Genomic DNA, 16,059 nt, shown 5'->3' on the forward strand with positions numbered 1-16,059 from the left:
ATGGAAGCTTTACAAATGCTTTCTTAAAGCTTGATTTATTTCCTGCTCTTATGCAAACTGAAGTTTTTGCGAGACAAAGCCTATCTGTTTTCAAGACAAGCTTTTGAGATATCAGCTCCCTTCATCATGTTAAAGAAGTAGTGATTCACAGAAGTTTAAAAATATACCAAGAAAAATCCTATGAATAAGATAACAATCTGGATGAGTTTCAGCCCAGGTTCACACTTGTACGATCTCAGACATCATATGTGATTCACACCCGCACCGCACCGATCACAAGCGATGTCTGTGCAGTGCAAGTTCAGACGTACAGTTGTATGGCTGAAGTCACATTGGAATCACAAAAAAAAGATGCAGGGACTTTTTTTCCCACCCTGGAATCTGATGGCATGGGTGTTCTCACCCATGCGATCTGATTCCTGTCCGAATCCACAGTTCGTACTGCGATCTGTGAACCAATCTGGGGGTGTCATTAACATTGTATTGACACCCGCAGCGGTTCGCAGAGGGCAGTGTGGACTGCCTGTGGGAGAGGTGCGATGCTGGAACCGGCGCTGAAATCGCTCTGGTTCCCACATCGCATATGTGTGAACCTAGGCTGAGAGAGTGAAAGAAGAGTGGGCTATGGAATGAAAAAGTGTAGGGTCACAGAGGGGAGAATGATCATTAGAGTATCTGATAGTGATTTGGACAACTAAGCTTAAAGGGATTGTAAAGTTAATTTTTTTATTTCTTTAAAATAACAAACATGTTATACTTACCTCCACTGTGCAGCTCGTTTTGCACAGAGTGGACCCGAACCTGCTCTTCTAGGGTCCCTCAGCGGCTGTCTCTGCTTCTTCCCGCAGGTGCTTCTCACGTTTATGCGAGCTCCCTCGCATGGTGAGAAGCACCTGCGGGCGTGCTCCCGTGATACAGCTGGCGGCTATAGCCGCTCGCTGTATCACACGGCCCCGGCGTGCCGCGTCATTGGATGTGATTGACAGCAGCGCGAGCCAATGGTTGTGCGGCCTTCAATCCATCCACTCCAGCCAATCAGCGGCCAGGCTGAGTGGCGAAGAGGAAGGCAGGGGCGAGCGCGGGACTTTCGAGGGGTGATGTAAGTAAAAGGGGGGCTGGGGGCGCCGACACTGTAAGATGTTTTTTCACCTTAATGCATTCTATATATATTCACCTTTACAACCCATTATCTGTTCCGTCTAACAGTATTATCATTCTAAGTTAAAAGATTTTCGATTCATGAACAGAATTTAAGTTTCCTTTGAGAACCAAGACAATCATATCCTCCAGAGAGTTGTTTTGTTTGGAGAAATGTCCAGTAATAGCATATTCCTTGTGTATCTACGCAGAGTTAAATAATTATCTCAAGCCCTTAAAATCATTGTAGCACTTGGTCTAGTTCAGATCCAGGCTCTAAGTTAAAAGGTTTTTGATTCATGAACAGAATTTAAGTTTCCTTTGAGAACCAAGACATTCATATCCTCCAGAGAGTTGTTTGGTTTGGAGAAATGTCCAGTAATAGCATATTCCTTGTGTATCTACACAGAGTTAAATAATTATCTCCAGCCCTTAAAATCAGTGTAGCACTTGGTTTAGTTCAGATCCAGGCTCTGATTTGAAAATAAAAGCAATTTATTTTTTGTTTCTGCTGTACGCTAGCTCCACCCCAGACTGAAGCCCAATTTATGGCTATTTTTATGGGGAAGCTACAGCATAGCATTGCAGACATGCCCCCTCTTCATTCTCATTGAGCTAGATGTGGTGTATCCTCTGTACTCCTTGCCTCCTGCTTGCCTGCTGGTATCTCCTCCTCTGATATGCAGCTATGCCATCATCCACCCCTGTGCAGCACTCTGTGATCAGTAATGTCCTTGGAATATAACAGTTCCATCAACTGTTGTGATCTGGAGTCAGGCTCGGAGACCAGTAGCTATAACAATAGAGAGGCACCTACCAACCAGCTGGATAAGTAGAGAAACAGGTCACCCTGGCAAATGACATGGGTTCACCTGAGGTGCAAAGTCGAAGTACTAACCGGAGTTGACCAGAGCTCCCGATGGCAGAGATGGGTTTTGCTGCATGTTAGTAACAGGTCGCGGTTCTAGGGATTGCCCCACTAGGAGGTGAACAAGCCGTGATCTTATAGCAGATAAAGCAGGTAGGAATAAGCAGAAGCATAGTCAGTACACAAGTCAAAGTTCAGTAAAGAGTGGTTGCAGGTTGAGATCAAGCAGGAGCATAGTTAAGAAACAAACCAAAGGTCGGTGAGAGCAGAAAGCGTGAGATATAAGCTGGAGAGAGCACAATGATCTGGAAAACAGGAAGTGGAAATGCATGGCTTAATTCAGGAAGTTATTGGGAGGAACAGAGTTCAAGAATCTAGAACAGGGATCTCCAACCTATGGGCCTCCAGCTGTTGCAGAACTATACATCCCATGAGGCATTGTAAAACATTCACAGACATGACTAGGCATGCTGGGAGTTCCTGAACAACTGGAGGGCCATAGTTTGGAGACCCATTTTCTAGAAGAGCAGGGTTCAAGGCAAGATCATTCAAGGAATTGTCCAGAGAGCTGTCCAGGATCCCAGGTGGCTCAGCAAGAAGAGACATCACTAGACACAGTAGAGTTTGCAGGTTTATACTTAGTTCCTGGCACCCACACAGCTACAAGGGTAGATAGAACCAACCAACAGAGCACATACCCACCCACCTGCTGTTTAGGGGGAAAAGACTAGAATGCTAGCTTGTGGCTTGTGTTGTTGCTCTGGAATCTTGTCACCCATGGTCACTGTATCCTCATTATTTCCCTCTACGTACTGTACAGAAGCTCTATGCTCCATCAGCAGCTTTCAGAGGAAGGATAATGTGTGGGTCCAGCCCTGGAGGCGGCTGTGGTCATTGTTTTTCTCAGAACTTATTATATATTTTTCTCCTTCTCAACAGTGTGGTCAAACAGCTATGGGGGGGGGGGGAGCACTGTTGACCACACTAGCTCAGCAACCACTGCGCGTATCTTTACGGGACCAAGGGGACCGGAATTACAATGTACTGTAGCTATTGCTTTATGAGCCTGTAATATTGAAAGTTCCTGTTGCATATGTGGCACCTTGATGGATTAATGCGGTTGCATAATTTGCAGCATGTTTTGTTGCAAGGTTGTGTTTTCTTGTCCCGGTATCTGTTACTCAGTGCTACCTTGGCTGTCCTGACATTCAAGGGGTCTGCCCTGTCTTGCATTGGTCTAAACAGCCCTAATACGCCGAATCGGAGGGATCTTGCATGCTTAATACCTGAGAAGTAAAGTTTCTGTAATAGCTGAGGCAGCAGTTTGCTGTTGGGTGGCAGCCACCAAGGTCACTGGCTCATGTTTACTTGAAACACATGGCATATGGATCCATAGGACACATGTCACTGTGAAAAAATATCTCTTCTGCCCATGAATTAAAAAATACTGCTCTGAGCTCTGGCTACAAGGTGCATCGTGGGTTTTTTTTTTTTTTATAGGTAAAGATTTTATTAAGGATTTTAACAGACAATACAAAAAATACCAATATAAAAGGACGTAGCTCCAATTGCAGCACCATAGTTACATACAAATGATGGCAGTCTGTTTTTAATCCGATAGACCAGATAAGAGAGCTGATAAGGTCATCCTATAAATAAAAACACAACCTAATAGGAATATGTAGACATGTAGCTGATCTTTTGATGTATATACAATATGTGTAGGTCCCCTCTGCTGTAAAGATCTCTCTAGTGCATTCCCATATAAAAATCCACATACTGTAAGCTTTTGGCAGTAGGGTTTCCTAGCAGAGAACACCTTCTTGTTGAGTAGACAGTGTACAGTTTATTTGCTTTCTGATCTGGTAACCTTGAGTGTCAGAGGAGGATCATGGGAAATCTACTGTAGAGTAACGCAATAACACGTTAAGCAATCGATGCAAATAGTTGTTACATAGTCGGCTTAGAAATCTTAGCGTGTCTGTGTAGGTAATGCATACAGTAATGCAAATGAGTATAAGGATGGATACTACTGGGAAAAGGAGCCTAAAGTGGTTGTAAACCTCAGACATGAAATATGAACAAAGCATATCCCTCTATAGTGTGTACTTGTCTCCATTAAGAGCACTAAGTGCCATTTCTGTCTGCTGCTTCGTTCCTCTGCTATCAGCATGAATCAATTCTCACAAGTTTTCTTGACACCAAGAGAAAAATGGTGACAGGGGAGGGAGCTCCAGCAGATTGACAGCCTCAGCTCTATTTCTATGTGCTGTGTGAAGGGGGGCATCTCTGCCCTCAAATCAGCTCTCAGAGCTTTCTTCACTGAGCGTGTACCCTCAACCTCTATCATCAAATGGCTGGAGTCATCAACAATCACATGTGCAGCATCGTGGCAGTTCAAGATTAAACAGAGGCCAACATGGCAGCTTCCTTGGCCAAAAACAATAAGAGAGTTTAGTTCCACTTTAACAAACAATAAATATAATGTCTTGAAAAGTATTCATACCCCCTTGAAATTTTCCACATTTTGTCATGTTACAACGAAAAACGTAAATGTATTTTATTGGGATTTTATGTAATAGATCAACACAAAGTGGCACATCATTGTGAAGTGGAGGGAAAATGATAAATGGTTTTCAATATTTTTTACAAATAAATATCTGAAAAGTGTGGCGTGAATTTGTATTCAGCCCACTTTACTCTGATACCCTTAACTAAAATCTAGTGGAACCAATTGCCTTCAGAAGTCACCTAATTATTAAATAGAGTACTCCTGTGTGTAATTTAATCTCAGTATAAATGCAGCTGTTCTGTGAAGCCCTCGGAGGTTTGTTAGACATCATTAGTGAACAAACAGCATCATGAAATCCAAGGAACACCAGACAAGTCAGGGATAAAGTTGTAGAGAAGAAGAAGTTAGGTGATAAAAAAAAAATATCCCAAGCTTTGAACATCTCATGGAGCACTGTTCAATCCATCATCCCAAAATGGAGAGAGTATGGCACAATTGCAAACCTACCAAGACATGGCCGTCCACCTAAACTGACAGGTCAGGCAAGGAGAGCATTAATCAGGGAAGCAGCCAAGAGCCCCATGGTAACTCTGGAAGAGCTTCAGAGATCCACAGCTCAGGTGGGAGAATCTGTCCACAGGACAACTATTAATCATGCACTCCACAAATATGGCCTTTATGGAAGAGTGGCAAGAAGAAAGTTGTTGTTAAAAGAAAGTAATAAGTCCCATTTGCAGATTGTGAGAAGCCATGTGAGGGACACCAAACGTGGAAGAAGGTGCTCTGGTCAGATGAGACCAAAATTAAACTTTTTGTCCTAAAAGTTAAATGCTATGTGTGGCGGAAAACTAACACTGCACATCACCCTGAACACACCATCACCACCATGAAACATGGTGGTGGCAGCATCATGTTGTGGGGATGCTTTTCTTCAGAAGGGACAGGGAAGCTGGTCAGAGTTGATGGGAAGATGGATGGAGCCAAATACAGGGCAATCTTATGCCACGTACACACGACCGGACTTTCCAGCATAAAAGGTCTGACGGAATCATTTCATCTGATATTCCAATCGTGTGTGGGTTTTATTGGACTTTTTTCTTCAAAATTTCTGACGGCCTAGAAATAGAACATGTTTTAAATCTTTCCAACTGAATCAATTACTATCGTGAAAACTCTTCGTCTGTATGCTAGTCCGATGGACCAAATACGACGCAAGTGCAGCTATTGGCTACTGGCTATTGCACTTCCATTTCTAGTCCTGTCATACGTCATCGCGTTCGAAACGAACAGACTTTGGTGTGATCGTGTGTAGGCAAGTCCGTTCGGTCGGAAAGACTGTCAGAGTTTATTCTGAGGGAAAGTCCAGTCATGTGTACGCGGCATTAGACGAAAACCTGTTAGTGTCTGCAAAAGACTTGAGACTGGGGTGGAGGGTCACCTTCCAGCAGGACAACGACCCTAAACATACAGCCAGAGCTACAATGGAATGGTTTAGATCAAAGCATTTTCATGTGTTAGAATGGCCCAGACCTAAATCCAATTGAGAATCTGTGGCAAGACTTGAATATTGCTGATCACAGACGCTCTCCATCCAATCTGACAGAGCTTGCGATATTTTGCAAAGAAGAATGGGCAAAAATGTCACTCTCTAGATGTGCAAAGCTGGTAGAGACATCCCCAAAAAGACTTGCAGCTGTAATTGCAGTGAAAGGTGGTTCTATAAAGTAATGACTCAGGGGGCTGAATACAAATGCACACCACACTTATTTATTTGTAAAAAATTATGAAAATCATTTATAATTTTCCTTCCACTTCACAATTATGTGCTACGTTTTTGTTGGTCTGTCACATAAAATCCCATTAAAATACATTTACTTTTTTGGTTGTAACATGACAAAATGTGGACAATGTCAAGGAGTAGGAATACTTTTTCAAGGCACTTTACAGTCAAAATACATATATGAGCTATATAAGCCTGTAGAAACACCTCCTCTTATTGCCCCCAGGGCCTAAAACACAGTCCAATATGTTTGGCGCACATTGTTGGTGGTCTTACTTTTAGCCGGAAACTAGAGGATCATCATGCGAACCTCTTATATAGAAAGAGTTTACACAGCTACACTATATGTGTTTTCAGATGCATTTAGATACTTTTGCATGAATCCATAACTAGAAGTAAAGCATGATTTTTTTTGTATTTCCTTGAGGTTAACCAGGTATGCGACTAATGTGATTGGAAGATAAGCGTGGCTGTAAAAGCAGCACCTGGCGTGGTTGGGGGCATGCTGAAGGTGTAAAATTGTTATAGGAGGATTGCAACATGAGCACAGGACAATGCTGCAGTCCAGTATTATGTCATGAGTCTCAATAATAGCCGTGTACACAAGACCGTAATCATCTTGTGCATGAGGCTCAAGCTCTTAGAATGGAAAACCAGGGAGATCACGTTGTTCGGTTGACTTTTTTTTTCTTGTCTGTCTGTTTGTGCAACAGAGAATCGCCACCCATAGCCTGTGGCTAATTGCAGCCTATACAATGCGGAATAAGGCTAATAACAAAGTACAGCAGTTCTCCATTTCTGCAGGGTGACCAAGGAATGTGTGCTTTATAATTGATATTTCTTCTGTACTTCATTGGTTATTATCAAGCCGTAAACCGGCCCCTGCAAAGAGAAGGTCCTGCATGAAAGGTTTCCTCATTGCTTGCTGGTGGAGCCTGTGTGTAGAGTGGAAGGAGAATTTCCCAGTACCCAGCAATCTATTACAGCTACTAATGGTGATGTTCTGCCCGATGGTGCCTGTATAGTCACACAGTGTGACGAGGGACATAGAACCACACACAGGTAAGTCCTACAAAACACCAATTCTGGGATACACCTTCAGAATCCCACTGACACCAATGAGAATTGGGGGGGGATTCAATACCCCACTGACCACTAATACTGGAAAACTAGATGATGGGACACTGAGCTTTTGTCGCCTTTATCACTCCTATTGACCACTCGTGCTAGGGCGTATATTACCCCCACTGACACTGTGATATTTATTACTTGCACTGACACGGGCAGTTTTTACTGCTGCTGAGAGCAAGGTATTTATTACTGACCCTGGGGTATTTATTACTCCCACTGATGCCAGGGTTTTGTTACTACCATGGACACCAGGGCAATTCTTACACTTAATGATGCCATGGCATTTATTACTTCTTTTTTTTTTCAAATAGCAATTTTTATTGATTTTCATCAAAAGTAAAAACTTAGCACAGAAATGTATAGAGAACACAATCACAGTGTGCACAATAGGCATCCGCTTGGGTATAAAAACAATATTCAGAAAACTTACCCATTGGTACTTGATGATGTACCCTGGTCAGCAAGATAGCATTTATTGCTTTCACTGTTGCCGGTGTGTATATTTGTTTCACAGATTCATTTATTACTCCCCCTGACACTGGGGCATTTGTTGCTCCCAAAAATGCCAGGGTATTTATTACTCCTACTGTTGCTGATTAGTATATTACTCTTATTGATCCTAGGGCACTTTTTGCTCCAACCAACGCCAAGGCGTTTATTACTCACACTGACGCCAGGGCATTTATTACGCACACTGATGCCAGAGCATTAATTACTCCCACTGTTGCTGGTGAGTATATTACTATCACTGATCCCAGGGCATTTGTTGCTCCCACTAACGCCAAGGTGTTTATTACTCACACTGACGCCAGGGTATTTATTACTCACACTGATTCTAGGGCATTTATTACTTCCATTGATGCTGGGGTTTTATTACTACCATGGACACCAGGAAATCTCTTACTCCTAACAATACCTCGACATTTATTACTACCACTGTTGCTGGTGCATATATTACTCTCACTGATCTCAGGACATTTATTACTCCCCCTGACACTGGGGCTTTTTTTACTCCCAGTGATGCCAGGGCATTTATTACTCCCACTGTTGCTGGTACAAATATTACACTCACTGACACTGGGGCATTTATTACTCCCACTGATGCCAGGGCATGTACTACTACCATGGACACAAGGGAGTGTATTACTACTAATGATGTCAGAGCATTTATTACACTCACTGATGCTGGTGTATATATTACACTCACTGATTCTGGGGCATTTATTACTCCCACTGACACTGGGGCATTTATTACTCCCACTGACACTGGGGCATTTATTACTCCCACTGATGCCAGGGCATGTACTACTACCATGGACACAAGAGAATGTATTACTACTAATGATGCCAGAGCATTTAATACTCTCACTGATGCTGGTGTGTATATTACTCACTGATGCTGGGGCTTTATTACTACAATGGACACCAGGACATTTCTCATTCCTAACAATGCCATGTCATTTATTATTACCACTGTAGCTTGTGCATATATTACTCCCCTGACACTGGGGCATTTTTTACTCCCAATGATACCAGGGCATTTATTACTCTCACTGTTGCTGGTGCATACTTTATGCAGCGTACACACGATCTGACTTTCTCGCAGACTAGGTTCCGATGGACTTCTGAACGAACGGACTTGGCCACACACTAACGGACTAAGTCCATTTGAGAGTACGTTCGTTTTGAACTTGATAACGTAAATGGGACTAAACAAGAAAGTTCAATAGCGAGTAGCCAATAGCTTCCCTTGCATCGTATTTGAAAAATGTTCTAGGTCTGTCTGATTTTTTTTTTTTCGAAAAACGATGGGACTAGCCCACAGATGATCACATTGCCCGATGGACTAATCCCTTCGGACCTAGTCTGCCTGAAAGTCCAGCCGTGTGATGCTGGGGCATTTACTGTTCCTGCTGAAGCTGGGACATTTATTACTCCCACTAACACTGGGGCATTTATTACTCCCACTGATGCCGGGCATGTATTAATACTATGGACACCAGGCCATTTATTACTCCCACTGAAGCCAGGCATGTATTACTACTATGGACACCAGGGCATTTATTTTGCCCACTGAAGCCTGGCATGTATTACTACTGTGGACACCAGGGCATTTATTTTGCCCACTGATGCTGGGGCACGTATTACCACCATGGACACCAGGGCATGTATTACTACTATAGACACCAGGGCATTTATTTTTCCCACTGATGCTGAGGCATGGATTACCTACCACCATGGACACCAGGGCATTTATTACTACTAATGATGCCAGAGCATTTATTAATCTCATTGGTGCTGATGTTCTTATAACTCTCACTGATGCTGGAACTTTATTACTACCATGGACACCAGGGCATTTCTTACTCCTAACGATGTCACGCCACTTATTACTACCACTGTTGATAATGTGTATATTATTCTCATCGATCCCAGGACATTTATCACTTCCCCTAACACTAGGGCATTTGTTACTTCCACTGTTGCTGGTGCGTATATTACTCTCACTGATCCCCGGGCACGTGCTTCTTGGTCTTCTTGATTTTAGGTGCGCCTAATACTTTTTGGGGTTCGAGTCTAAGTATAGGTTTGCTTTAATTGCAGATGTATCCTCTGCTATGTATCTGCAAAGATGAAAGTGTTTGAATTCCAGCTTCTCTATTAGAAGGGACTCGTTTTACTTGAAAGTCTGGAGCAGAGAGGGATGAACTGCTGCACTGTACACCAGCACTTGTGCTGTTTTAAGGGCAACAGTCCTCCAAAAAATTGATTTCTTTAGAGGAATATGAGTGACAAGTGTGCCAACACTTCCCTTTTTTCATCTGAATTCCAGACGGTTTGTGTTGGGGGGTGGAAATATTTGAACTCTGGCCAAAAAGCTAAATACACGGATAAATTGCATATACAGTATGTGATTTGTTTTATCTGTCAGAAAGGTTTGTTGTACTGTTCAGCCACTTTTGTCATTTTAAATATCCTTGCCACATAGCTAGAAAGGTGTGACCATGTTCCCAGTAACAGCTAAGTACGCATTAGGCTGAGTTCACACGGGCAGTAAAAACAGGTGGTTGAATTGTGTGTTTACTACCCATCTACAGATCCTAACAGATTGCTGAAAGCACGATGCTGCGCTTAGTGATGTAGAAAATGTAACTCACAATTTTAATTTTGGCAGACAGTCACACTATCAAATGCGTGGATTAAAGTCAATAGGACCACGGCATAATTACAGCAGTTGCTGCAAGGAAAAAAAAAGGCATTCCGGAGGGCATTCGGGAAGCAGCAGTATTGCCTCCTGAACACCTACAAACTGTTGATCAACAACCTCAGAAAAGCCAATCTTAAACAAAAGCAGAGGAAGCACATATTACAGCGCAATGAGACTTTTTCTTAAAATATGTTTACATTGCTTGTAATAGGAGTAAAAGTGACACTTTTTTTTTTTTTTAAAGAACAGTGTAAAAATAAAACGTAAAATTATTTGTGCCCCTTCATTGTTGTCAATGAGGGGAATTATGTCCCACTATTGGTATCAGTGGATGAAATAGTGCCAGATAAAAGCAAGCAAAGGGCCACATATGGCCCCCGGGCTGCATTTTGGAGACCACTGCCTTAGACCATTGGATCATGGGGGGAATAAACTGTGGGGACTATTCTAACAGCGCAGAAGAGAAAAGCAAATCATCTTTTCTATGCCCTTATCATGTACCTGGTAGCAGAGCCTGATATGATTTGGAAGGCCTTCAGATCTATTCCCAGGTCCCCGTTGAAAGCACCCCAAGTTGGATGGGAGAGCAAGTAGAACCTGACTGCAATTAACCCTTATAGGGTGCATGAACCATCTACAGACCTCTCTTACTTCTCTGACTCGGGGCCCCTGATGGTGTAAATAGGAGACGCAGGAGTGATGAGTGGTAAGAGTAAGTCTTGCTGGCAGCAGAGCAGATGTCCACACTGGGTAGGTGAAGTCATCAGGGATCTTCAGTAAAGCAGGCAGACTGGCAGGCAGCAGACTGAAGTAGACTGGTACTGGCACGGGAGGGCAGACGAGATGGTTGCTGATAGTCTGTATGTCAGCAGGAACACCACGGTAGTAGGCAAGTACCAGTGACAGCAGGCAAAGTAGCAGAGTCAAGCAGGCTTGATCATACACTGGCAGTATGGATCAGGTACAGGCGGACAGGCAGAAGCATGGTCAGGGTACAAGCGGGGTCTGGAACCAATCAGTGAAGCAGAAACCAATGGAACAGACAGGAGTGATGGCCAGGGGACAGTACAGGCAGAGTTTAGAGGGTGACAACGAGATGGTGCCTGCCCCATCAAAAACTTGCTTTAAGAGCCTTAACAACAAGGAGCGCATAGAGGGGCAAACGCACGAAAGACAAAACCAGAGAAAATTCCTAGCTCAGCTTACCAAACAAATTAGCCTGTTCAACAGTCTGTGTTAACTCTTGTCTTTCAAGAGTTCAGAGGGTGGTCAGGACAAGCCGGGTCAGCAACTGGAATCAAGATACAGGAACACAGGATACAGTGGAGGCTGATGACAAAGTAGCACTGATTCTTAGCGCTTGCACAATTTAAATAGCCTGTCTGTCACCAGCATCTGTCACAAGTGCACGTGAACACGCCGTTGCGCAGGTGTATGTGCACACGTACGTGCACCATTGTGCATGCGCAGGTCCCCAATTCCTGCATGCACAAGAAGGAATCTGTATTAGCCTTTGAAGGTGCACAGAAGAACGTCCAGAGGCGCCATCTCATTTACTGGCATGCCGTTCTTGACAGCCCCCTATAACTAAATAAGCATGTAACCCTCTCATTGTGGGTGTAGCCTGACTGCAAGAGACAGTTTTCAAGCTTTCCAGAGTTAGGCTTCCAAAATACATTTTACGATTTTCTTATGGATACATAACTGTAGCAATATCGATGGGCCTGGTGGCGGGACACTGAAGGTGCAAGTGACAGACAAGTACAAGATGCTGCTGTAAAGTGAACCAAATTATATATCCACTTTAATAGAACACTGCAAAGATCAATGATGTGCAAAGTACAGCTATTCTTAACAACCAATGGATTTCATGTCAGGTCACTAAAGGGTAATTGCCAACTGGCTGTTATAGCTTGCAGCACTTTGCACACTGTTCTTCTTTATATGCCAAGAGTTGTACATGTCTGTAACCAAAAGATTGTTACATGAAAATCACTTATGTTCATTTGCCAGAGCGGTTCTGTTTACTTGTTGCATAATGCATGATGCAACACTCCAAGAAAGTCTATCTAACAAAGTTACTGCATAACGATGGGTCTACAAGACAACTGACCCCATCTCCGTATTTAGTAAACTGAAAAACAAGCAGATTTCACCTCTACACTTCTGTCTACATAATAGACGGCATCAGAACGGAAGAGTTTCCAGCTGCCTCTGTAGAGGTGGATGACAGCATGTTAGGTGCTGGGCCTTACAGGATGCTGACGAGGAAGGGCAGGCTACGTGCCCTCTAGAGTTGGCTAAGTTACAATCCGTAACCCAACTCCAGCAAGAGTGTCTACCTCTGTTTGGAAAGTATGTTGTGAAATCAAAGCTGTTGCAGCATCATGCCAACAGCTAAATATATACCCAAGAAAGCGGGTATGGGGGCAGTGAATCAGCCTTCTCTAGCAAAGCAGATGTCTCATGCTTTAGACAGACGTATCAAGACCAGCAGTGCTTTATATCACTTTGGCGTGGAATCATTTTACACAAGTTTATTTAGGAATCGTATCTTAGCCTTTAATGGGGCCTGTACTGTTTACATAATGTTCACAGAACATTAATTGTCTTTCTGTGATAGATTAAAGGGAGGAGGGAAAAAAAACATATTTACTTCTGAAAATCTTGCTCCAGGTCCCCTTCAGTGATGGCAACAAGTCTGAATGCCCAGCCAATTGACATACTAAGTCAATGCCTACTAAGTGGTAAAATAAGCTAATCTGCTCACTTGAACTACAAAGGACTTTCGGCCAGCTTTGGGCCAGAACTGAAACATGGGCCAGCACTGAAGGGAACCAGGAACACTATATTGCTCAGGAAAGGTACTCTAGATATTTTAACCCTTCTAATAATCTCTATTCATCCATTTCAGATGCCTAGCACAGCTTACTGTTGGTATTTGAGTACAGGTCCACTTTAAAAGCCCCAACTGGCCCAAAACTGATGTAGTGCACCCCACGTAGGAGCCGCAAGTGAAATGGGATCCCCTACCCTGCCCAGCCAGGCACACCAACATTTCCTCATGCTCACTGAGACAGGTAACATTCCATGCAGTTTTGTTTTGTTTTTTTGTTTTTTTAATTTAGGGGTTAATAACTTGGATGGGAATAGGGGTATTTATGGGATGTACACTTTACTGGAACAAAGTCTGTCCAGGGACTCTCCAGCCACCTGGAGATCTTCTGGATGTGCTCGCTGGCTCCTGCTGTCCGCACTCTTGCTCTTGTACCTTTGAACAGGACTCCCCCTTGTGTTTTCAGAGGATCCCTCCAGCACCCGAGCCTCAGGTTCAAGTTCACCCCCCCCCCCCCCCCCCCACAGACTAGGGGGCTACCCTCAAAGGCCACTGAAAGCCTCCTCAGCACTCCATCTCCAGCTTGCACCAAACTCCACACTGCCCCTGCTGGCCTGACCCTGAGTATTTAAAAGGTGCCCTCCCTCTGCCAGATTATTTGGCCAGGAGTTGTCTGGGGCCCTTTATCAATACTCCAGGCCGCTCCTCCAAACCTTCCTCCCATTCTACTGTAAGGTCCAGCAAGTAGTGGGTGGTACCAGAGATGCTGCCTGATGAGTCATCCAGCCTCCCTGGGTCACTCACCCTGACCAAGATTCAAAGCAAAGGCTTGGCTGCCTGCCAAGCCTAAATTTACCTGCACTACAAAAAACATGTATACTACCTAGCATTCCACACTAGAGGGAGCTACACTGATATTTTAGCAGTTCATTGTTAGGCTAGTGCCAAACGAATGCTGCTTTCTTATAAGTCTTAAGCCGGTCATACATGGATCGAAATTTGGCTCATTCAGCAGGAACTGGCTGAATTTCTATTCATGTATGGGCAGGAAGTTTGTACAAAAGTAGATCTACCAATCGACTTCTGTACAAGCACCCTTCCAGAATTTTGTTATTCACTGGCAGAAAAAAATATATAAAGTTTTGGGTGATGTTGGGCTTCAAAGTACACCAGGATTGTTTGCTCAGTCCACAGTCATGTACATGCTTGTCAATGCAAATATGAAAACTTCACCCATGTCCAGCTCCTAACTTAGGACTTTGGCGAGTTTTCGAATTTGCATTACTTAGTGAACAAAACAACATAAGTGTAGCGCTACCCCCGTAAGGGCTGCTGGATTTTGGGCCTTTTCCCTCACACGGCAGCCACTGCCAGGCAAAGATAATTTCCAAGCTCTCTCCAGTAGCTCAGTATTCAGTCTAGGGGATTTGGTATTTTAGGTCTGTTGTAGAACATTTAACTTGGATAGGGATTTTGGGATACATGAGATGTCCAGATTTGAAAAAAGTATAACTTCAAACAGTTGAGGACCTGAGTCTTTGGTTGCGACGTACTAACTCCAAACTCAGATGCACACCAGTGGGAGTGATGGTGCAGCTGGAATAGGCAAGAATTCCAAAAGCTAAAGTTGCAGATGCAGCACACGGTACCTGGCTGCTCTTGACCCAAGCCAGAGATAATAAGGTGCCCCGGCTGTATTACACTTGCACTAAAGCTGTCCCCTGGTCCTAGACAAGTGAGGTATTGGACCTTACTGTCTCCTCTATAGCTTTTGGGCATGTTAGTAGGAATGTATTTGCACAGTCTCTTTAGGTAGCTCCTAGAATCCAGAAAGCTGCCATACTGGCCTCTCTGCTGCTCAGGCTAATTATGATTCTGCTTGATGTCTGCAGCCAATCCTAGCTGAGACGGGACTAAATGAGGCTTGATGCTTCCCTCTTCTCTTCTTCTCTCTCCTGGTCTTTCTTCTGCCCCAGGGGTAGAATCCCCAACACAGGGGTCTCCTCCAGACAACTAGACCCCAGGCTTTGCTCCCAGACTGTGTGGCTCCTGAGTATTTATAGGTTGTTCGTATCCCTACCTTCTGGGCCTCGCCTCCCCAGGGATTGGTGGAAACTCCATAAATATTCAGGCTGCAGCCTCTCTTCCTCCAACCTCTAAGTTCTAGAAATATCCAGAGAGTTCCAGAAGCCAGGAGGAGGTAACCTAGCCACAGCCTTTGAAGCATTGCACAGCTTCCCTAAACAAAATGAACCCATGCTCCATTACCTATAGGGGAGCCAATCCAAATTTAGCTATACTAGGAACTGTGAGGGTGCTACATTGGTATCAGTTATCCTGCACTTCTGCACGATGTCTCTTCCCGAAAGTTTCACCTGGTAATCTGATGATGGGCCAAAGCTGAAGTGCTTCTCCTCATACTGATGCATTATCTGTAATAAAAAAATAAACAAAAAATAATGCAGGGGGGTGAAGGACCCCCGCACAATTTCCTAAGCGTCATTTCACAATTCGCAAGTAACAGGGTCTCTAGAAATTGCATTCACTTGCTACCATTATGTTGCCACTTTGATGGCCAAAATCCTGC

At 43.8% G+C, this 16,059-nt stretch overlaps 1 protein-coding gene across 3 annotated transcripts in view; it reads left to right on the plus strand.

Annotated features, from left to right (window-relative positions):
- The window catches only part of GRB7 (growth factor receptor bound protein 7), a 245,445-nt gene that overhangs the window by 96,887 nt on the left and 132,499 nt on the right, over nt 1-16,059 (plus strand). Inside the window, exon 2 of one of the 3 annotated variants that reach the window (XM_077459814.1) lies at nt 13,551-13,716. The exons of the other annotated variants lie outside the window; for them this stretch is intronic. Coding sequence (XP_077315940.1) covers nt 13,656-13,716 — 61 coding nt within the window. The 5' untranslated portion in view covers nt 13,551-13,655. The remainder of the gene's footprint in view (nt 1-13,550; nt 13,717-16,059) is intronic. 3 annotated transcript variants of the gene reach the window in all.

The sequence above is a fragment of the Lithobates pipiens genome, unplaced genomic scaffold, assembly GCF_037356315.1.
Source record: "Lithobates pipiens isolate NorthernLeopardFrog02 unplaced genomic scaffold, aLitPip1_a1.2 Scaffold_28, whole genome shotgun sequence".
NCBI classification, from domain to species: domain Eukaryota; kingdom Metazoa; phylum Chordata; class Amphibia; order Anura; family Ranidae; genus Lithobates; species Lithobates pipiens.